The sequence below is a fragment of the Malurus melanocephalus genome, unplaced genomic scaffold, assembly GCF_030028575.1.
Source record: "Malurus melanocephalus ecotype Western Australia unplaced genomic scaffold, MMel_1.1 scaffold_373, whole genome shotgun sequence".
Classification (NCBI taxonomy): domain Eukaryota; kingdom Metazoa; phylum Chordata; class Aves; order Passeriformes; family Maluridae; genus Malurus; species Malurus melanocephalus.
Genome location: NW_026623605.1, coordinates 555145 through 579049, shown reverse-complemented (window position 1 = coordinate 579049; position 23905 = coordinate 555145). Strand labels below are relative to the sequence as shown.

Here is a 23905-nt window from a genome sequence, read left to right as displayed (position 1 = left end):
TAGCATTTGTTTAGTTGCTGTCTCCTACATAATGCTTTGTGGAAGGGAGTTTTGAAGCTCCCGATATTGTCTTTCTGGTTTGGAATATTAGATGTGAAATGTGAATGTTCAATATATCTCTTKATTTTTTGGCCTTAAGTAAGGGGTCAAACTGAACTGGCTTTAAGATTTAGAATGAGGCTTGCTTAAATGAATTACTGTTTGGAAAGAATACATTTCAATGTCAGTTAAAATGAAATATTTCTCTTTGTTTTATACATAAGAGATGTGATTGTTGCCTGTGTTTAGGGGAAAAACTTGACAGCACAGACTTTCTCCCACTTTGAAATAAGTGCTGTATTTTTATACTRTTTGCACAACTGCTAAATTGTCCATGGAACTTAGAGAAGGTGAAGTGTGGGTGGGGGGTGGAGGTCTCACTGTAAAACCTTCTGTTCATGGGTTGTTCGTGCAGTAGAAAGTGCAGTGCAAACTGGGATGAACTTAAACTGTTGGATGCAAAAAAGCAACTCCAAAGTTTAAATTCCAGGTATCCAACTCCTTCCCTAGCCTCGATCTTGGTAATGACCGGTGACTCTTTAAATGAAACAGAAATAATGCATCTCTGCTTGACCAATATAACAGAATTTGGTCCTATGAAAAACCTTACGCTGTTGTTTTCTCCCTCTGATTTCATAGCAAGTTGTAAACTTTCAAAATCAATGTTAACTCAGTGAAARGCACCACAAAATAACTATTAAACAACTCTGAAGTTCCCATTTTTWAAAAAATGTAGACATTGTTTCTGTGGGGTGGGACCCTCATTCAGTAGTCCATTGGCCACAGTCCACCATGTCAGGAATATTGGAAGGGACTTCCCAGTTTATTGGAAAAGTTTCCTGCTCAGAAWGCCTCACAGTCATATATCCTAAAGCAAATAAGTGGATATACATTTAGATGGAAATAAGGRTGATAAACTAGATCTCTGCCTTGTGTAAATGCAAAATGCAGAAATCAAAATGGGAAAATTCCACTTCCCTCTCTGGTATTAGTCATCATGAGAGCTTGAATGCAAATATAGATCTTCAATTTATTAAGGATTTGGGGATCTGAAACACATTCCAACAGGATTTGAAAAGCATACAAGAACTGTGCCAAACAGATTACATCTAGAAATATCAGATGTATGTTACCCTTCAGACGCTGGGAAAAGGGAAGGAAGGTGCACAAAGAAGAAGAAACAGAGGTGCAAAAGAGACAAATGTTTTTCTGGTATGGAAAACTCCAGAAACTCCAGTCTTTTGCTGTTTGATAATATAATTAGTCAGTGTTTTGACTAGACTGATTTGATAATGATGCATAGAAAAGGGCAATTTAATCTTGGCACAGTAACTAGGAATGTTTGCCTCATTGCTTTCTATGTCTTAATTTCTACTTTAAATTAAATGTCTTCAGCTTCTGAATGTTTTATATTAGAAACCTTCCTTTACAAACCTTCTATTTTGAGCCACTAATTAATTTAATGCACAAGTTAGGTATATCATGTGATTGCAGATCARGAGCATATTTTTGTTCTCTTTCTGYATCTCTAAACTCTSAAACCATTTGTGCATTGAGAAGGACATACACATTTTTTATTCCCTCTCAGATGTTTCTATTAACTATCTGATGGTCCTTGTACTCTTATTCCCTAAATATTTGTATTTCCATTTATTTGTACTTCATATATCTTGCGTGACAAGAAGAAAAACACCATCACTGCACCAACACTTGCTTTAGGAAATCATCTGCAATGTCTGTTGATTGGAAAGAAAATTAACCCYGTGKGCAARGGCACRTGCCTTGTGGTCTGCATTTCCYTCACTCAGGAAGGTGATGTGCCCACATTTGGTTGTTTCCRTGTTTAGTCAGTGAGATTTCTTGTAAATAACAAAATTTCCCTCACTCAGGAAGGTGATGTGCCCTCATTTGGTTGGTTCCRTGTTTAGTCAGTGAGATTTCTTTTAAATAACCAAATATCCATATTTTATATAATAAAATATTATTATCTGGGTTGAATTATAATAAGAGGTGGAGGTTTGGTGGATGAGAGTAACAATGGTCAGATCTATCTGAGTTACCCACTGTGATTACTTCCTCATGTTTCCCTCGAGCATCTCTTTATGCTGAGGGTTGTTGAAGTAGGTGTGCTCCCATTTTGGCCAGAATAACAATCATCTGGATTTAACAAGAAACTTCAGGAAGACTCCATTGGGATGGTGTAGCTCCATCAGTGACTACTCTTCCACCTCGTTTGATCTTCTTGAGGTCAAAGTGGAGTCTCCAATTTACTTCAAGCTGGCGAGGCATYGAGTCATTCCTTTTTGTGATAAACTTGCCATTTCCCCACTTTGGATTCTGTTGCTTTGAAAGACTGAGTTTGAACAAAGTAATTTATCCACCTAGTGAGTGCCAAACTCAATTTAGCCTGACGAGGACAAAAGCACCGGAGGGGGAGGATGGTTTGATCTCGTATTCCGTTATCCGAGGCCTGAAAAATCACGTAGAAAGATTTAAAGCAGATGCAGGAATTGCTGTGTGGCCTTGTATGCTAACCAGCAGGTTAAATAACCATTTCCATTCTTTTCCAGGGCATCAGTAGCCTCTTYAGCTCGCTGAAGGTGGTGCGGCTCCTGCGGCTCGGCCGCGTGGCCAGGAAGCTGGACCATTACCTGGAGTACGGGGCCGCCGTKCTGGTGCTGCTGGTGTGCGTGTTYGGGCTGGTGGCCCACTGGCTRGCCTGCATCTGGTACAGCATCGGCGACTACGAGGTCATCGACGAGCTGACCAACACCATCAAGACGGACAGTTGGCTCTACCAGCTGGCCCTGAGCATCGGGACTCCATATCGCTACAACTCCACGGGCTCGGGCCAGTGGGAGGGAGGGCCCAGCAAAGACTCCTTGTACATATCCTCGCTCTACTTTACCATGACAAGCCTTACAACCATAGGATTTGGGAACATAGCGCCYACCACGGATGGGGAGAAGATTTTTTCGGTGGCCATGATGATGGTTGGCTGTAAGTAAAWTCTGATTTTCCCATGTTTAAGGGGAGTTTCTGGCCACAGAACAGTTCTTGCTTTAAGATTTTTGACATCCTAAAAAAAAAAAATCTGAAGTACCTGTAAATAATCATGAAACAAACTTGGAATTCTTCAAAACACACATTGAAATGGTGTAGTTGCTGCAGCTTTTAAATTGCTTGCAAAGCTGAGTGGTCTAGGTTTATCAGTGTGCCCAATTGCAAGTTTGGGGCCTCATCTTTACACTTTAAGGATGGCTTTKATAGTGTTTGAGAGGTCTTGGATAGAATTTGGTTAAAACTTACAAAGTATGTTTGAATCCAGGTGGTRTTAGTTTTGCTTATGAACTTGCACAAGCTTGGAATAGTTTGATGTGGTTTTATCCAATTCTTGAAGAATTTAGGGATTCCATAAATKGGTTGTGTACTTTATGGCACTGGTTTGAGTTATAAATCCTGATTTTATCTTCTGAGTGTGTTGGCCTTTGCCACCAGCAAAGCTAGAAGTGAGAGAAGTGATGAAACAATAAATTGCATTTTTTTTCCTGCTTCCTGCTATGTTACGGCTCTGCTGAAGTAGTCTAAAACCAACRTGGTGAGGCACATTTCCCATTTAATGTGCTGCCAAGCTTGGATCACTGAGGGGCTCTACAGGTTAACAGAAATCTTCAAAATATAGCAGAGACAACTTAAAATGTTAATACCATTTGGGAGAATTGTTTTTCTGTTAAATAAATAACTCTTGGTRTTTCTCTGGTGCTTTCTATTTTCTGAGCACCATGCAAACACTAAGCAATTATGTAACAAGAGAGCAAACAAAACCTTTTGATAATAAGAATCTGCATAATCTCTCTGATAATTATCCAAGCTAACACTTTGAGCTCATCTCTGAGAAATACTGAACTATAAAATGGAAGTTTTCTWGCCACAGTCTTTCTAGATCCTTAGAAGATTAAAGCCATTTGTTTGGAGATTTTAAAATGCTTTTTAWAAAGAGAGGTTGCAATTTTAGGACTCTTCTTACAGCGTGGTCCAATGAGATTTCTGCTGAACACCGTCTTTACAYGATGGGTTGATGCGTTGCAAAACATTTCCAAGTCCATAAAAAGCAAATTCCCAAGCCAGAGCATTAGTGAGCTATTGCAGATAGGTCATCAAAAACCTATTGGAGCTGATATGCCATTTGTTGAAACTGTTTTGTGGTATTTACMGAACCTGGGGATTTGGAGAATAAAGTGGATATAGAATCTTTTTTATACATTGTAATATTTACTTCCCTTGTTTTGTTTTTTGTTTGGTTTTTTTTGTTTGTTTTTTTATGAGGATTTTCGTTGTCCTGTAGAGGGGGATTTCACAGAAAAAAAACTACGTGGTAAATGACTTAGGGTGTGATGAGAGCCATAAAAACATAATGAATGCCACTACTACTATTTATAATGGTAACAAGAACAACAAAATACATGCATGGCCTCAGCAAGCGAAAAGGAAGCATAGATTGTAGCCTGCTTTGTATCTGTTCTTGGTWGATTTGTTTTCTTGCTTTTTAATCTCTGAAACTCTAGTTAGAGATGGGGAATACAAGCAGAAGTATCAAAGCTGACACTGACAACACCCTGTGTATGTGGCACTGACAGATAATTTCCATAAGTGTTACCTACRAAATTACTAAATGCCCACATCAAATTTGTAAGTGGCAGCTGTGAGCTTAGCAATTGGRAAACCATGTGTGGTTTTACAGGCTTTTAGACAGAGTCAAAAGTAGAATCTGAAATTTAAGAAGCGTGGCAAAAGGACTACTGGGTTGCTTATTGCATAAAAATAATAACACCAAAATAAATGTGCCTTCTCTGATGAGTGGGGTGAAGAGCACTGTGGCAGGCAGGAAGGCTACGGACAGGAGGAACCTTTTTGGTTTATTTACAGGTAGAATTTACAGCTAAAAATGCTGAATTATCATCAAAGAGTTGAATCTTTTGCAGCGATATCCGTGGGATGCGTTTTCTAATCCATGCACATTGGGGAGATGAGTGCTCCTGAAATCCAAACCTTGACTGATCGTTTTCCACTGGTTAGGAAATAAATCAGCTTTGGAACAGGCACTGCCCATGGGCTTAATGTTTTCAATATTTGTGAAATCAGAGAGATCAGACCTGCAGGATTGTATAGACATGCTTTGCAGAGCCAGGTGCTGAAAGCTTCACATKGAAGTCCATAATGAAACAGGAGGGCACAACAAAAAGCTGATGGAAAATGCAATTTCCAGGCATTCAGAGTGTCCAGTGAGCTCAGGAGAAGGATTTGGCCCCATGAAAAGGTGTTGCTAAGAACTGAGTTATTTTCAAACCAAGATGTTTTAGTTTCTCTTTTGAAGCAGTGTTTTGAGATAAACRTTCAGTAAAATTCAATTACAGTTCAGTCAATAAATATCTCTGGTCCACAAACACGCTCCTGTTATTAACAGAGAGGGGCTGTGAAATACCTTTGGTAGTTCTCCTGAATAAGTTTGCTAATACCAACACCTGATATTGGCAGTGGCTTTTTTTTTTTCCTAACAGACTATGCCAAATAAATGTCTTAAACTCAGCACTGGAATCAGAGATAGTAATTCATCACAATCCCAGCTGCCTACTCATGCAAACTGCAGATAGGAAAGGAAATCTTCCCTGCCTTGTCAGCGAGCAGAGGCTTGTTCTGAAAGCCCCAAGTTTCMTATTCATGCTGGCAAAGTTATCAGGACCTGGGAGGAGTATTTGGAGAGATTTGCAAATCCTTCTGGTGGGCAGGATGCAGAGTGGTGTACTCGTTAAAAATAGGCAGATTGCGATTCTGTAGGTGCTGATAAAGCACTGCTCGCTTCGGGGCAGGGCGGGGGAAGCCCTGATGGATRGGGTGCTTTTCAGTGTGATTGGCAGCCTGTCACCTGCTTGTTCACTGAGGACAGATCGAGTGGGAGATTTCAGCTGAAATGCATCACCTGTCTTGCAGGAAAGAGAGCTTTGAATAACTTAACCTCATCTTRCGGAGATTGCTTCAGATTTCTTTTTGCCTCACTTGTTTTATCTCGGTGCCCAGTGCTGCTCAGCAGTATTTTTTTCTATTGCTTCTTGACACTTGAAAAGCTAAAAATGGCAAATGAAGCATTCTRTGACAGGAGAGCAAGGTTTTTACAAGGGTTATTGTTTAAATACCTATTGTGCATTTGCTGCCTAGAGTTGCTGAATATGCATTGAAAATCTGATTTTTTGTAGCACCTTTTGTGTTGATCTAGGTCGTTTCATCCCCTCTCTGTGCAGAGTAGAACAAATGAGTGGGTCTGTCAGATCCTTAGAGTGGACCAGGAATTGTTTATCATTCAGGAAGGACCTTTATTGTAAACCCCCCGTTATCTTCTGTCAGCTCAGAGCCTCCAAATGAAATCTCAGCCTGTGCTGCTGTGTGTTGCTCTAGTTCTGTCCACAAGCAGCTGCAGCACAGCTATGGATGCAGATATAAAACTGACTGGGTTTGTGTCTTTCACAAAAAAATAAGAAAAAAATGAGTGTATCAAGAAAGAGAGCAGAAAGAAACTTCTGGTTCWTACACCGCTATCACTGTCTTGCAACTCAGCACAACCAGGCTGTCAGTGAGCAGAAAGGAAAAGGGAAAATGCATTTTGGGGAAAGTGGCTCTGTGGTTGGATGGAACAGCTTGCAGAATTCAGGAGAGAGGGGGATTTCTCAAGGAACAAGTGTGAATGTTTCAACAACAACTGTACTGTCATAAGATTTCATSCTTCCTGTGCTTTCACTGGGAGAATGGCAGCCAGCTTCCCAGTGTCCTGGTTTAGGCAGGGACAGGGTTAATTTTCCCCCCAGTAGCTGGTACAGTGCCYTGTGTTGGATTTAGAATGAGAATAATGTTGATAACCCAGTGAGGTTTTAGCTGTTGTTGAGCAGGGCTCACATGAAGTCAAGGACTTTGCAGCTCTCGTCCCCTGCCAGCRAGGGGCTGGGGGGCACAGGGGCCATGAGGGGACACAGCTGGGACACAGCGGGCCAAACTGGCCAAAGGGACATTGCACACCATATGGCATCGTGCTGAACAACAAAACTGAGGGGGCTGGAGGGTGACTGGTCAGCGGGTGGTGAGCAATTGCATTGTGCATCACTCGTTTTTTGTATTCTTTTATCATTATTATGATTTTCTCCCCTTCCTTTTCTGTTCTATTAAGATGTGCTCATCTCAACCCGTGAGTTTTGCTTTTTTTTTCTGAYTCTTTCCCTCATTGAACTGGGGGGGAGGGAGTGAGCGAGCAGGTGGCTGGGGGAGTTTTAGCTGCCTGCCAGGTTAGAGCACAACACCCAGCCTGGGGCTCAGAGGGTCTCTGACATTTCCTCATCCTYCTGATGGAACCTGGAGCAATGGGTTTGCCCCATCCATGTGCAAAAATGAAATGGTTCTGAATGGCACAGAGCAGATTGCAGCTTCAGTCTGGCCCCATAAATACAGCAATTACAGGAGTTTATTTGTCCAGCTGAATGGACCTACTTCATCCAAGCAGCTACAGAAATCCAGTACATTCCACTGGTCACTGAAATGCTCTGATGATCCATGCAGCAAGGGAAGGCCAGAAAGAGGAACTGAAGGCAGGAGTGTCAATGAACTGTGAATAATTCACCATTTCTCAGGTTGCGAAAGACAAAGAATCTCTTAGTTATCCACTGGTCTTCAGAACTGCTGAGCAAAGGGTGCTTTGTCRTTCTTCCTTTAGGGATATCTACATACATAATTTTTTTTAACTACATACATAATTACTTTGGCTTCTATTTACTCTGGTTTTATGGGGAGATGGATGATATTTTTCAGTGACTGGTTTTAAATTATGGTGAAAACAGGCCTGGCTGTTTTCAAATAGGTTTTGCATATGAGCAGAAGAATTTGTTGACTGATTGTGTAGTATACCTTCTCTGGAAAACCGGAGCAATGTCTAGACACCTCTTTCGAAGAGTTTCTGGTTTAATGGCTTGAAATRCTAACTTCTTCTGCTTTCATCTTAAAATACCCAGGATCATGGTTTTCAGCTTGGAAAAGGAGACAGATGTGATTGCTGTCACTTTGACCCTGAGTTGTTATTGTTCAGGGGAGGGATGATGAAGGAGGGTGTGGGTGGGTTCTTGATATCATGGAATCACAGAATGCTTTGGGCTTGGAGGGACCTTAAAGATCATCCACTACCAACCCCCCTGCCATGGCAGGGACATATTTCACTGGAAGGTGTCTGCCAGACACAAAAATGTAGATATCATTGCTATCTTAGTTATMTATTCTAAATACATAAAAGTCCTGCCATCCTCCTAATTTTATTAAACAGAGAGAATYGGACGTGCTCTTTCCTTTTAAAACTGCTGAGATGCTCTCATCTGAGCCACCTCTGATCCTAAACCCTCCTGTATTTGACAAACAATACTGAGAGGCTGCTGACTGCTGGTGGCACCCCCTTTGGTGCTGCTCAGCTTTTTTGGAGCTGTGGCATGGGGTGCCAAGGGCTGTCAGTCATGTCTGCATGGATCTGTCAGACCTAATTCATTACTGAAGTGGGTTCTTTCATTGTTCCAGCAGCTCCCTGCCAATAAATGGTAGTTAGCCACTTGAAGGCTGTTTGGATGAATCATGGAAGTTTATCTAGCAAATTTGTCAAGCAGTGGCTGAGCCCACGCGCTGACACAACAGTGTATCGTTGTAGGAAAGCGCTTGTCTGGCAGACTCCCAGGCAAGCAATCCCAAGAGCCCATAGGATTTAATTTTTGATCCTGAGGAAAGTGTAGGATAGCACCTTCCAGCRAAAATCATTGCCAGCAACGTAGATTAAATCGTGTTTTTCCTAGCAACAGATACTAATATGAGAAGGCTTTACATCTGTAGGGATTCATAGGCTGGAGTGTTTAGCTATGGTTGAAATCTGCCCCAAGGGTGTCCTACAAGAGTCAGTTCTGTGGAAGGGCAGCTTCTTTTCCTGCAGAGATCTGGGATGTGGGAGAGACGAGGCTCTGCATCAGGGAGCTGCAGAAGGGCTTGTTTGATCTTCTCAGCAGCTGAGTACTTGTGCCAATTTTTGTGCTGCCATTAAAGTTTCTCAAAATATGGGCTAGTAGGGGGAATGCCTTTCAAAAACTGCATGGCCCTGCTGGCAACCTCTTAATTGTTTCTTAGAATCACAAAATTATGAAATGGTYCCCCCTGCCATGGACAGGGACACCTTCCACTAGAAAAGGTTGCTCAGGGTCCCATCCAGCCTGATCTTGAACATTTCCAGAGATGGGACATGACTTTTCTCTKCAACCTGTTCTGCTGCGTACAGATGTAATCCTCAGGCAGTGAGAAAGGTGATAAATTCTTTAACGTCTGAACCAGGAGAGAGTAAAACTGTTAATTCACGTTTACCCATTACTGCAAACAGAAGAAAGTGGCACAGAGATTTACAAGAAGTTGCTTTGCAAGTGAGAATTTCCCCTCTTGAGTGCGGYTGAAAAAGCATTTTGACACTTCTGGATTGCTGAACCTTACTCCAAGTGCTATTASCTCCACAAAGCAAGGATATCAAGATCTTTCTGTGATATCTTTTAGTTGTTACTAATCTTGGTTATGTCTCTCAGCTGGGGCAGATGAAGTATTTCAAGGCAGGGTATTGGTCTCAGTGCAGCAGCCAAACTTGATCTTAATATTCTCCAAACAGCTGCATGGAAAAGCCTCAAGACTATAAAAACATCAGTAGCCTACAGTAAAAAAACAAATTGCTCTTAGGGAGTAAAAGATGTAGCATCATCCACTTTTAAATGTAAGTTCAGTGTAAGAGTGAGATCATAAAATCATTGTTTAAGATGGAAAATACCTGTWYGATSATTGAGCCCAACCATTACCCCACCACCACTAAATCATKKCCCYGAGTGCCACATCTACAYATCTTTTAAATCCCAGTGGGGGTGGTGAATCCACCACTGCCCTGGGCAGCCTGTTCTGGTGCTTTGACATCCTTTCTGTGAAGAAATTGCTCCTAGTATCAAACCCAAACTTCTTCTGTTGTAACTTGAGGCTGTTTCCTCTTGTTCCRTCACTTGTCACCTGTTAGAAGAGACCAACATCCCCTGGCTCCACCTTCCTGTCAGGGAATTGTAGAGGCCAATGAGATCCCCCRTGAGTCTCCTTTTCTCCAGGATAARCACCCCCARCTCYCTCAGCTTCTCCTCACCAAACTTGTGCTCCAAACCCTTCCCCAGCTCCGTTTCCCTTCTCAGGACGTGTTCCAGCCCCTGGTTGTATCCACCAGATTGGGGCCATGTGTGCCTTGTTTTGCTGCAATTCTCTCATGGCAGTAGATTTTTCGATATTCAGGTTCTAGTTTATAGCAAAAACATGTGTCTTTATRTAAGGAGSTTTAAAACTGTRAAAGAGCCTCCTTGGGAAGCTTTAYGGGATTTTTTTTGTCAAGGTTATAGCTAGCATGTGTTTATATAAGGTTTACTTTTATTGTCATTGGCTTGATGTGTTTAAAGGAAATTACGGTATCAAGAGAGATAGGACAGCGAGTGGGAGAGGTAACAATGAAGAAGGAAATGTTATTTCATGCTACTGAGCCATATTATTTAAAACAACTGAAAATTGTTATTGAATAAGTGATACGACAAAAAATGGAAAATCAACCTTTACGCTCACACGCAGTGCAAGCAATCACCTGAGATGGTCCCAGAGGGATTATCAGGTAGTCCTGAATTACTCACAACAAATGGAGGAAGCAGAAAGTTTTAATGAGCCCAACTAGATCAACAAATATATCTGACTGGCTGAGAACACAACACGGCTCAGTTTYATAGCATATTGTGCTAGAGGGATAAACAAATCTGAGATAAAAGATAACCCCCAAGGTATCACACTGCTTGGATGGAAGGGGCTCRGGAGATCCTTTGTGTTTTCCTTTTCTGAGGTCTCAGAGAGCCAGAGTGTGATCTGTTCAGAGAGTGATCCAACTCTGTGTCTGCACAGAGATCTTTGGTTAAGGCTGTGTACCCAGGAGATAATACCTGGGTGTGTTTGGCATTTAAAAGACCCTGCTTTCATTGGGAAAAACAGGTATTTTCTGTTAAATCTCATTAATATTGTCCCAGTTTTGCTTGCAGATAAATGCTATGGTTTATCAGCTGTAGCGTATAGAAATTTGGAATGGGCAGTTGAGCCAGGAGACAAATTGAAATTATACCAGTGAATGAAATCTGGAGAAAAGTGGAATCATACCAGTGAATCAGGCCTCAAAATACTATTTTTCATGTCCAGCAAGAGATTTCCGTGCTTAAATTTATTAGGTTGACTTTCAGAACTGGCAAACTGTGTAACGTTGTTGCATGTCCAGAGAGGCTGACAGAGCTGGGGGTTTTGTGGGGTTTTTTTTGTTTGTTTTGTTTTGTTTTATTTTTTTGTTTGTTTTTTTTTTGTTTTTGTTTTTTTTTTTGTTGGTTTTTTAAAAAGCCACAGTCTCTAGAAGGTTTCATTATCACAGTTCTGCCTGTGGTACTGGAACATGTTTGGTGGTGTTCAGGGATATCAGATAATTGAATAAAAGATGACAGATACTGACAGATACCAGTTCTTGGTTTCTCTTTGCTTTTCTGTAACTCTAGAGTAGTACAATGTCATGTTCCTTTTGAACATTCTGAGAGCACTGAGGGCTCAGCYTGCACCTCTCTCATCCTCCTTTGTCTTTCCTGTAGCTTTTTCTGCAGAAACTTTGGTAGAATTGGGGAAAATTTTCCGCTGGTGGAAGCATACCCTGTGTGGGAGTGTGACTGCAAGTTCCTCCTTAAAGAGTTTTCCCCCTTTCCCTTCCATTGGGAGGGAGGACAGGAGAGAATCCAAACTGACATCTCTCCCCTGGGTACCTGCTGTGTGTCCCTGCGAGTGCTGAGTCAAATYCAGTGGCGTTTCAGTAGGAATATTTTGGTCATGAATGATTAAAACTAGTTTTCTTCCACTGGCCRGCAGCCAGCGTGGATTTATCAAGATGAGTTCATGGCAAATTAATCTGATTTCTTTCTTTGACAAGATAACTGCCTAGAGAATAAAAGGAATTGAGTAGATACGATATATCTGAATTTTTTAAAAAGTCTTCTGACGGGTTTTTTCACAGAGTGGCCTCACAGTGAACGAGTGAAAGATGATCTCAACGCAGCTGTAACAAAGTTGGCGATAACTGATTGAACAATCTCTCTCAAAATATAATCAAGGGCTTCGCTGTCAAACTTGGAGGGAATTGCCAGCRAGATTTTTGCCCTGAGTGTGATTTTATTCAACACTTTCATTAGCAGAGCTGAGTGACAGAACARAGAGAGCTCATTGGGAGAGTTATGGGAAGGTTTAGATGACAGCATCGGAATCCRTAATGATCCCAATAAACTGGAAAGGCGTCCCCAAATCAGCAAGGTGAATGTCAGGAGAGGCAAATGCAATGCACCACGTGCAAAGAGGGATAATCAAACACATGAGCACAGTTATGGAATAACTGGCTCTGCTSCTGCGAGGCTGGAGAGGATTTTGGAGGATATGGGAGGAGGAAAGGGATAGGTGACTGAAGACTGAATGTAACAACGCAGCAGTGGGGGAAAACCTGTAAATCTCACTCTGGGAAGTATCAGAGCAGTGCCACAGACGGGCTGAAAAGGCATTTTTTCTGCTGGGACTAGGACTCGGTATGCACCATTTTTTTTTTCTTTTTTAGATACAGCATTTTAGGGAAGCTGTAGACCAGCTGGAGGGAGAGGAGAGCAATAAAAATGTGTTAGAAGGCAGGATCTCAAGGGAACAGTTGGAAGAACTTACTTTGGATTAAGCTGATGGAAGCTTAAGGGGAACAGTTGGAAGATTGACTTCTGCCATGAAAAGAATGTTCTTGAAGGTGATAGAAATGTTGATTCTCTGTGTTTCCTGGAGGGCAATCAGGTCACTTAGGAGGGAATGAAAGACTGATATTGGAAACAGGATTTCCGATACCAGTYCACCAAAATTTTTCATCTTGGTCAAAACTTCTCAGACCATGGGCAGAGCCACCAGCAGATTTGGTGGACTGGGTCTGTCAGTTTTTCTACAGGATGTCCTTGCTCCTCCCCCAGGACTGCAATCCCTTGAGGTTCCTCCCAAGCCTGCATCTCTCTGATGCTGCAGGGAGAGGAAGGTGCAGCTACAAATCCCTTTTATGTCTTGGCATGGCTAAGCCAGCAAAGCTCACTTTCTCTAGGTGGTTGACCATCCCTAAAAATTCAGTGATTAATGCTCTTGCCTCTGGGTTTTCATCATGACTTTTTCATTAATAAAGATTTGCACTAAAGAAAGAGAAAAAAAATATATTGGTAATTTCTTCCCCCCCCCCCCACCTTCTTCTTTTTTCTTTTCTTTATTTCTTTAAAGTTTTTTTGCTTGTTATTTTTTTATTTTTAATTCTGCGTCTTTTGGTGGAAGAACAGTAAAAGGGTGGAAGTCGAATTTTCCTTAAAGACTGAGGAAAAAAGAGAAAAGAGAATTTTTCTTACTTTCAGCAATTTCTCTCTTTTTCCGTGGGAAACTAAGCAAGCAGGTAAAAGGAAGARGACCAGCGGATAGAAAAAGATATTTTTTTTAAAGTTGAAAGATTAGTAAGCTTTTATCTTTGTCTACTTTTTTGTTGCGTAACAACATGAAGGATTTTCTAATAGAGCAGAATATTTAATTTCTTCTAAAGTRTGTCATGAAAATTAAAGCACATTTCAAAGCTCTATTGTGAAGWGTAATCAGAATTGAGATAGGATGAAATTGATGGAAGAGGGTTTATGAATATCTGCTGCTGATTTCTGCAGGATGATGTGACAGTGGGAGATGGAGTGGAGGCTGAAATCCTCTGCAGGAAAAGCCCAGCTCTGGGCTGGCATTGTGTAGAGAGAGTTGTGTCAGTTTTTCCTCAGTGGAAGATGGTCATTTCTGTGATAAAAGCCCCTTAAATTGGATTTTGACTGAAGCTGTAACACTGGGAGGAGCAGTCATATCCATGGCTCTACAAAATTTGTGGTTTTGTGTGCACATTCCAACAGTAATGGTGGCAGCTACAGAAAAAATGTGATTCTTACATTGTATTGGTGAGGTTGAACAACCAAACTCAGCTTCAGTTGCCACAAAGGCCAACATTGTCACCCTTGGGATGGGTGTTGCATCCCTCAGGTGTCTCCCTTCCCTCACACGTGATCAAATTATGTTAACTTGAAGGCAAGGAGGRCAGAATGGGGTGTGATGAATTCCTGTCTGTTTTTAAATCCATTTTACCCAGTTCTTTAGTCCTTTCTGAACTGGGAATCTGGAACTCGCGGTGTGTTTTAAGCGCTGGAATAGTCCCACTGATCTCATTGTTAATGAGAACTTTCCTTTAAGTGTTTTCCTGGCCTCCAKCCATGATGAAGGGAACATTTCTGACAGTTCAGGTTTGTTGGTGGATCTTCCAAATATCAGCAAGGAGGAATTGGGAGGGTGAAGTCCCATCTGAAGGTCATGAGGACTCATGCCTAAAATCCATGTAAAAACCTCAGCATCCATTTCAACGAGGTCCCTTGTATGGAAATTATTCTTTTATGTGATATCTTTGAATGGCACCTGTTTGGTAAAGACATAGGAACAAATCATCATTCCTCGATGTGGTGAAAGGAAAAGCTTCATTTTTTCCCTTATTCCTCTTTGACCAGAAACATTTCAAAGCAGAAAATCTGATGCTGGCTTCCACTCCCTTGTTTTTGAATAAGACATGAAGGAATAACAAAGGTTACTACTATGCCTCATTAATGCAAGTATTTCCTGCCCAAATTGATAGTCCCCCTTACCTAAAAGAACTGCAACTTTCTAGTTAATCAAAAACAATCTTTCTACATTAGCACTTCAAAGGAAATAAAAGAAAAGAAAGGCGAGTCAATAAGGTAAGAAAGAAATTCAGAATAAAGCCGTTTGCGCCAGTGCCATGTTGGAAACTACTTAATGGCTGTGACTCTGAAATGATTAAATATAAGTGAAGATTGGTCATGCAGGTAGAACCTTGTAATCAAATCTTGTGATGTGAAGATGAGTGAAGGAGGAGAGAAGTGTGTGAGATCCCTACAGGACCYGTGACACAGTCACAGCCCTTGGAGGTCCTTGGTCACCCTTCCCATGCCCTGTGCCCGAGGTGATGCCAGCAGAGAGCCCAGCTCAGTGCTCTGCCAGGCTGAGTACAGTTCCATGGCAGTGTTTCAAAATAATGAATCTTCATTGGCTGAACTTCTTGAATATTTCTCAGGGATTGCAGCAGATGCATGTAGTTTGTGTGTGTGTTGATGAGCTTTGGAGCAGGGTTATAATTTTACTTCATAGATCCCACAGCCTGCTTTGGGATTTTTTGGCTGTGGTTTTTGAAAAAAGCGTTTTTTTCCCAAGCTTCAAAGTGGGGCCCAGCACTGCAGCTCTTTTTTATGTTTCACCAACAGCTAAGGGAGCAAARCAAATGAAAGCATAAGCTTAGAACAAGTTTCTGTTTACCCTGTTAAAAACCCAAACAAGCCCAAGAATACCCGAAAGTATTAATGAATTAAATCCCAAGTGCTCTACTAAACAGAGGATTTCATGATAAACGTTGGGGCCCTCCCACTTCCTCCTGTCTTAGGAACAACTGAGATTTAAATTCCCCCGCATTACAGACAAAACAGCKAGAAAATTATTCATATGGTTTAATATGGGCGTGTTCTTGTTTAAATGCATCTTACAGGCATTTAAACAAATGTTTCTAGATGTTTGCAATGTTATAGGGGGTGATTAGGGGCTTGGAAAGGAGTTTAATGGAAGCTGCAGCAGTACTGAACGCCCACACGCACACCCAGAACAGGACACACAGGAAGCCGAGCTGAGCAGATTTGATCTTGCCTAATTAGTCAGGTTGTTGTTGTTTTTACAGCCTATTATTGATACACAAACATGCTGTTGAAGAATTAGCAATCTAGGGCACTGCAGTTCATTAGAGTTTTTAGTGGTGCTCTAATAGCCACGCTCCATCTGGGTGATAATAAGAAATAATGGGCCATGGAGAAGTTATGCATCCTCACCTTCTAATCCATTTTCAGCCAGCTGAGAAGGCAACAAAGACKATGTTTGCTGAAATACCATAAATTCAGAGGGAACAGAGTCCTCTTCTGCTCTTTATCTCTGCAAAAGGCATTTACTCCTTTCTTCTTTATTTTTATTTTTTTTTTGTGCTCCACTGTTTCGAACCAAATTTCTGCCATGGATAAAGGCACGTCACCACACAGACATCTCTGCAGTGGCACGACATATTTAATGGTTTTCGTGTTACTGCAATGAGGATGTCAGACTTAATCAGGCTTTCTCCTAAGTTTGTTGTGTTTCAGGTTTAATTGTAGCAGCAAATCTCCATTGGGTATAATGGCAACACATGGAGGTGTTAACTGATGTGTTTTCATGTGCACATGAAAAGGAGAAGGGCTCAGCTGTGGCTGCTTCTAATTGGCCGAATTTATCAGAGAAACAAGAGCTTTTGGGTGGAGRTGGCTAAAGGTTGAGGCTTTCATCCAGGAATGTGAAACTTTTTACTTTCTTTCCCRGATCTGACATTTGGTAGAGTGGTGAACTTTGGTGTTTGATAAATATTGTGGTTTTTTATTGCTCTCCAAACCCATGCCTGATTTATTRGGTTAAATGTTAAATGGTTAGGGGCAGGATCTCCACATGTTTTTTTTGTAAAGTGCCTACCAAACCATGTTCTAAGTTACAGAGAACCAAGAAAAACAAAGCATTCCAGGAATCAAAAAGGGGAAAAAAAAAAAAATGAATGCACAGAATTAACCAGAATTTTTGGAGCTGACTCCACATAACTGTTTCAGACCTTATGTTCTATTCAAGGAATGCAGGAGACATTTAATTTTTACCAATTTGCAGCTTAAAAGCTGAGGTGAAGGCAGAGGTAAATGTGCGGTACTGTGCATTGCTGTGGCTGGTCTAATTGCCTGCAGTCAGGATATTCCATGATAGCCGAGAGTTCATGTGGGCCTGAGCTATAGCATTTGTGAGAATAAATCAGATGAACCTTATAGTTCATCACAATTTAAAAAATAATAAAATACATGCATTGTTTTGCTTCAGTGGATGCAGTTTAATGAACAGGACCAGAGACAATTTTTTCTACCAGGAGCAGTGTGTTCCACAGTAAATAGTTCCAGGATTAATATAGCCAGGGTGCATAGGAACAGGACAGATTTGTGCTGAAATTAGTCCCTGTCTCATGCTTCTCAGACAAATGTGATGAACATATGTAGGCATAAAGGCAAATGGTCTGATACATCCTGATCTTTTAAATTGATAGAGCAGTGTGTTTAAGGCAGAGCCAATATTATTTTGTAGACTGGCAAGAAACACCTGGCTGACATGGCAAAGCCACAACAGGTATCTGCTATAAATATGCAAAAGGGTTTTGGAATTCCCATTATAGATGCTGGAAATGGTAGTTGTATGGGATGTTGTGCAAATATTCAAAACACCGATATAGCTCTGGGGAATTTTAGGTCCCAATCTCTGTCAGAGAGATCTTTAACATCACTTCCCTATTTGCTGTGAGCCTTTCTCACTGCAATCAGTATAGAACATTTCAAACTAGTTCAGGATCTGCCTCTTGCTCTCCTTTTGCTCTCCAAAACAGCATAGGAATATTAGTCATAAAAAGGAAATGTGAGATAAAAGCAAGGTTAAGATGAGCCATCAAGCCTCTATTCAGAGGTCCCTGACCTTTGGGCACTAGGTCTTGGAGTCCTAAGCCTTAAGAGTAAATTTATACTAGACATTTTTTTTTTTTTAAATTTTTTTTTTTTTTTTTCCATTAAGATTTCCCTGTTTTTGGTTTTTAAATGGGTTTGCACTTTCTGCATCAGATTTCCTTGTTTTTTTTTTCTTACAACCTGTTCCTGTTAAATCAACCCACAATAAATTCAGTTCTACTATATGTTGATTTTGAATGCTTTTCATATTGGAAGGATATTTTCAGGGTTTTTGTGTATATTTTATCCTAATGTGATCAATGGCATTGAATTTGATGCATGTGCCAATAGCTGTTTTTACTCTTTAGACGTACTTCCAAAAATTAATGAAAAAGCCCGTATTTCTCATGTAGAGCTACAACAGATGAAAACCRGCCAAAGCAATTTTCCCTCAAATTTCCTAGGAACATTCACCTTGATGGTGGAAAATATCAGGCCAAAACAAATTAGTCTGACGAAAGGAAGGAAGTTKAGAGTGGGAGGTGAAACTGTCTCGGCTGGGGAATGCAGTGTTCAGTCTGCARATGATAGTTTGACTCCCTTTCTTACTTTTTTTGTTAAAAAAACCCCCAACATTGATTACACTTTTGTGGGCCATAGTATTGCCTTACTTTCTTTTTCTGCCCCAAATGGAATTTGGCAATCAGCTTTATATTTACAATATCCTCTTTCCTTCGTTTGATAGTTGCTTCACATTCACGATGCCTAAATGAAAATATCAAGAAACTTAATATCATTGTCATAAGGTTTGGTTTGGAGTATCACAAAATGAGGGCAAATTTTAATTTTTGACAAATCCATTTCTTAGATTTTGATTCTATTAGTTCACTTTAGAACCTAGTGCTAAACAATGGACTTCACTCAATTCCATTTAAGCAGTCTGGGGGTCTCACAGGTCAGATTGAGATRTTCTGTCAATTATCCTGTTTTTATCCTCAGAGACTCTATCCTCATATGCTGTATTTCCTGAAATAATTTCTGTRAAGATGGTAATTACATTTTTTTCCCAATCTTTCTCCCAAAAATGCTGTTGTGGCACAACTGTTGACCTGGCATGGAGCTATTATGTTGTTTTTGGCTATAGTTGGAATCAGGCCATCTCTCCTCTTCTCTTCTCTTCTCTTCTCTTCTCTTCTCTTCTCTTCTCTTCTCTTCTCTTCTCTTCTCTTCTCTTCTCTTCTCTTCTCTTCTCTTCTCTTCTTTCTCTTCTTTCTCTTCTTTCTCTTCTTTCTCTTCTTTCTCTTCTTTCTCTTCTTTCTCTTCTTTCTCTTCTTTCTCTTCTTTCTCTTCTTTCTCTTCTTTCTCTTCTTTCTCTTCTTTCTCTTCTTTCTCTTCTTTCTTTTTTTTCTTCTTTCCTTCCCTTCCCTTCCCTTCCCTTCCCTTCCCTTCCCTTCTTCTCTTCTCCTCGCTTTAATCACAGTGAATTTGGGATTTTGAGATGTGAAAGTATCTGTCAGAGTTATTTTTTGTGGCTGATAGTAGCATCTGTATATGCAGAGGGTGAAGCTTGTGTTGTGCATCACAGTAGAAATTGGAATTGCAAGAAAAATACTTTTTTTTTTTTGCTTTGTTGTGAAATAATCCATGTTATCCCATCACACAGTGGAAATAGCATGGGAAATAATTCCTGCTAATTGAACCTTCCCAATTTAAAACCGTTTCTATAATCTAATTAGGCTAAGTATGTAGCTGAGTATTGTATGGATTAGGTAATGAAAATGGTTTTGAAATCATGGTGAAATTAGAAGAGGTTAAAATTAATTATGGTCAGGAATTTTTCTTCCTCTTTTCCAACCCTAAATATACAAATGAACTGGGATGTGAGGGCTGGCAGTGAGGTTTGCTCCCTGTGTTTCCTGGTGCTAGTGGAGGAGAGATGTTCTGCTGTTGTCTGGAGCATTYATCACAGCAACAGCCATGAGTATTTTCTTTCTTTTGGGAGGTGAGCGCTCTGTGTTCTTTATTCAGGATAAATAAGCTTTTCCACAGAATTGTGTTGTCAAAGTCTTTAAGTACAGAATATTGGAGGCACTTTAAACATATATTAAAAAGGCACTTTGGGTCTGTTTCTGGGCAGTCATTCTGTTTGCTTTGGCTTTAATTTTGCCCATTTTTCRCTGGAAAATCTGATGGACACTTTTCCCACACGAAGGACAGACTCACACCTTTTTGCAGTCAGTACCTACAGAGCTGTCCATTAATCAGGCACTTAGGGGAGAGTGCAGCAAACTTATTTCAGAAACAGAGGMGTCCCCCTTGACACATCTCTAAGGATTAAGGAAATACAAGCACCGAATAGCTGTGATAAATTCTCTGAGGAGGAGGAGGGTTCAGTTTGCCTCTTCCTTCCAGGGGCTGCATTGGCAGAGCTCATTTCTGCATATTTTGTGCAGATCCCTGAGATTTCACCTCTGCAGAAGATGAGCAAAACTACAGGCAGAGATGGTCCAAGGGAAAAAATGGCAGAGAAGTGTGGTTTTCCTCRTCCAGACCTCATGGAGGGTGCAGGRCATCGACTTTGGCATGTCAGCAGAGACCTGGGTTCATGTAAAAACCTGGGGTGAAAGTGAAACAGTTGTTCTGTGCAAGGCAATTATTTGCAGTGGAAATGTCTTCATGGAAAGGACAGTGCCCCTTTGKTTTTGGTAGTAAAATAAGTGCACTTCAATTTTAAAATTTCCATAAGTAAAACAGCCAACATCTTGAGATGGAAATGTTCTCTCTGGAGATTTTAGTCTGTCAGTTCTTTTATTGGCTTGAAGAAACAATGCAGTGGGGGAAAAAAGGGAAAAGATACAGCATCTTCTGCTTGGAGCATGCAGGAGGGGAATTTCAAGGGAATTTCAAGGAGTAGAAACTACTCCTCCTCCTCAAGAAGTTTATTCCTTTACCTTGTGATCCAAATTCCATCAGATTTTTTTTTTTTTCTTGGCCTCATGGTTTGAATCCCTTGGCTTATTGTACTCCTGGGCTCCAGGTTGAGTGGAGTTTTATGTAAGCACATCTTTGAATCTGCTGCAGTGCCTTCTCAGCTCGATTCTGATGAAAGGCTGACATGGTGGGAAGAGAATTAGAAAATGCTTTTATGCACGTAGCCAAATATGTTCCAAGGGACAAACAGYTATTTCTGACCCCAGAAATTGTTGTGAGACATTTAAGGCAGAAAAYGYAGGCAAGTAGTGGCAAGTTACCTTRGCAGGGGCATTGTTGGCTGAGATGAACATTAAACTAACTCCTCTGATGAGTCCTGTGAACTTGATTATCATATTATTGCAGTGATGTCCTCTGGGAGGATTTGAGTTGGAAGATTTGCAGATGAGTTGGATGTCGAGGCTCAGRGAGTAACAGGAAGGTTTGGGTTCGAGGCACTTTGCCTATGTTTGAACCCAGCCAGGAATATGGATTTACTGGCCAGCACAGAGCAGAGACTGAGGGTGGAGAGATGAAAGCCTTTGCATTCTCTAATTTCTCTCCTTTTGAGCTCTTCAGCTTCCCATGATGCATATTTTTTTTAATGAGACTTTAATCTACAATATTTTAGCCTCTTTAATGATGGTGGTTTGTTCTTTTTTTCTTTCTTTACTTTCCCTTTTTTTGCCAATTATGTAAAACCATCTGCTGTTTACGTTTYGTCACTTTGAGTGCTCACTCCCTTTCTTTATTTCTTTCCCTTCTGTCTGTCACTTTGTGGAAATACTCATGAAATTTGGAAGGTTGATTTGAAAGTTGCTCTGCTTGTGTGTGGTGAATCCTGTGGCTGGCAACCACAGTGAGATTTGGAGGTTTTGGGACACCCTTGTGCCCTTGGTATCAAGATTTGACTTTCCAAGGGCAGAGTGGCTGCAGGAGGCTGGGAATGGTAACTGGGAATGGTAACTGGGAATGGTCTGGCTCCCAGCATCCACACCAGCAGCTTTGCAGGGATGTGCTCTTGCACAGCTGTGGCTTAGAGATGGTTTTTAGGATAGCCTTGAGCTCAGCGTTGCAGCAGTTTTTTTCTGGGCCCTGGGATGATCTGGTTTGTGCTCCACAATTTGTAAAGTATGTAAGGGAAAAAGGCTGGTCTGAGTAAATTTGGGATTTGATGCTCAACTACTGCTAAACAATTATTCCTACAGACAGCAGGAGGGCATTTTTCAAATGCTGGTTTATTTTTTACTCTCACTTTACTGGAAAACCTGCAGATTACTGCTTTACAACTTCTCCATTTGCTTATTCCAACTTCTGATCAGCTCTAGAGCAATGCATTAAAACTGCTGACAAGATGTTCATCAAGGSTATCAAACAAAAAAGAGGAGGAAATGCATTGTCAAAATTGTTCCTCCACATCTCCTTCCTTTTCATCCCAATGACTCTGTTTCTTACAAGCTAACTTGCCTGACTTGGGGTAAAATTCATCAGTGCAAATTATCACTACCATTATTATTTAAATAACACTGTTTAATTAAAAAGAAGATTTTTGTCTGCTACTCTTCCACCTCCTCTTTTCTTGTTTCCCTCCCCTCTTAAAAAAATTAAATGCCAGCTCCGTATCCACTCAACAGCCTCAGCAATTTAAATATTAAAAACCTGACAGTACATTGACTTTCAAGGATGATACATTGGAACAGCTGTAATGTAAAAAAAACTTGGGAAGGTTCCCCAAAACCAGGGATGTCAATGCTCCCTAGATTTTAATGTCTTATTTGTGTTTCATTTGTTAACTGAGGCAGCAGTGGGGTTGTGAAGGACAAGAGACCTGATGTTAGACAGCTTGGCTCTTCAGGGTAAACTGAGGGATCATTTAACCTCTTCCCTAATATTATGTGATAAAGAATTAAAGATTGCATCACTATTATATAGAAATATTGCAGTAAAAGGAAAGAAAGAGCTCTGATGTGATGACACAACCATAAATGCCACATAACCTGATGTCACAGTAGCTTCTTAGATGATTTCTTAAATATGGAGAGGAATTGAAATGGACTTTGCAGTCTGATGGAAGCCRTAGCTTAGTTATGCTGGAGATCTTTTAATTACAGTTTCCCAGGGTGGTTCTCATCCTGGAGTTTATGCTTTATCTTGTGGCAGATGCTTTATAGGCATTTCAGTCACCAAGGCTGCTGTATTTAATGCCTGTATTACTGCTAACACAGAAGGTGTTAATATCCAGAATGAAGTTCCCTCTGAAAAAGCCAGCAGCATTTATTCTCGCTCTTTGTCTTTGATGTGATTGTCAAGATTTTGCTRTGTTGGAGGAGGAAATTATGACATTCAAGCCACCTCAGAGTAGTAATTCCATCAGAGCACTTTCCAATTCCTCAGCTATGGCCCTGGCTTCTTTAATTAGCAGAGAAATTTAATAGAGATGTATTAGTGAAAGGAAACGAGCTTTGGAGTGTTTTCTGAAGACAAAAATAAATGCTCACTTTCAAGGGTGAGTAAATGTGGATGGCTGAASTGGATCCACAGGATCTTCCCCAAGGATTTGTTTTTGCAGGGTGAACACCAGAGGTTACAAAAATGCCCCACCACAAAAAAAAAATCTCAAAAGCACTGGCTGAAGCTACAAAACTTTAAAGTTCTGCCTTTTCCTTACTCCTTGTATGGGAGCAATATGGACAGAACAATATGGAAATGKCCAGATGAGTTTGCCAAGGTTTAGTGGATTTCTTGTCGAGCACAGTGGGTGTTTAAATGCTGGAAATCCCAGGAACAGAAGCTTTAAATGCAGGGTGGCCACCAGGACCCTGTGCCATGTGAGACCCAGCTCCACAAACGCAGCTGGAGGCAGAAGTTGCTCTTTGAAAGGAGCCAGGGATGGCTCCCAATGGCAGTCACTGCCCTCCCGTGTCCTGAGCGGAGCTGGTCATCCATTCCCCCATGGAAAATCCCCCTGAGGGGAGCTGGTCATCCATTCCCCCACGGAGAATCCTCCTGAGGGGAGCTGGTCATCCATTCCCCATGGAAAATCCCCCTGAGGGGAGCTCAGGTCATCCATTCCCCCATGGAAAATCCCCCTGAGGGGAGCTGGTCATCCATTCCCCCATGGA

At 41.0% G+C, this 23905-nt stretch overlaps 1 protein-coding gene across 1 annotated transcript in view; it reads left to right on the top strand.

Annotated features, from left to right (window-relative positions):
* The window catches only part of KCNH5 (potassium voltage-gated channel subfamily H member 5), a 147267-nt gene that overhangs the window by 55008 nt on the left and 68354 nt on the right, over positions 1 to 23905 (top strand). The window contains exon 7 of the mRNA XM_057378768.1: positions 2610 to 3039. Within this exon, the coding sequence (XP_057234751.1) occupies positions 2610 to 3039 (430 nt within the window). The remainder of the gene's footprint in view (positions 1 to 2609; positions 3040 to 23905) is intronic.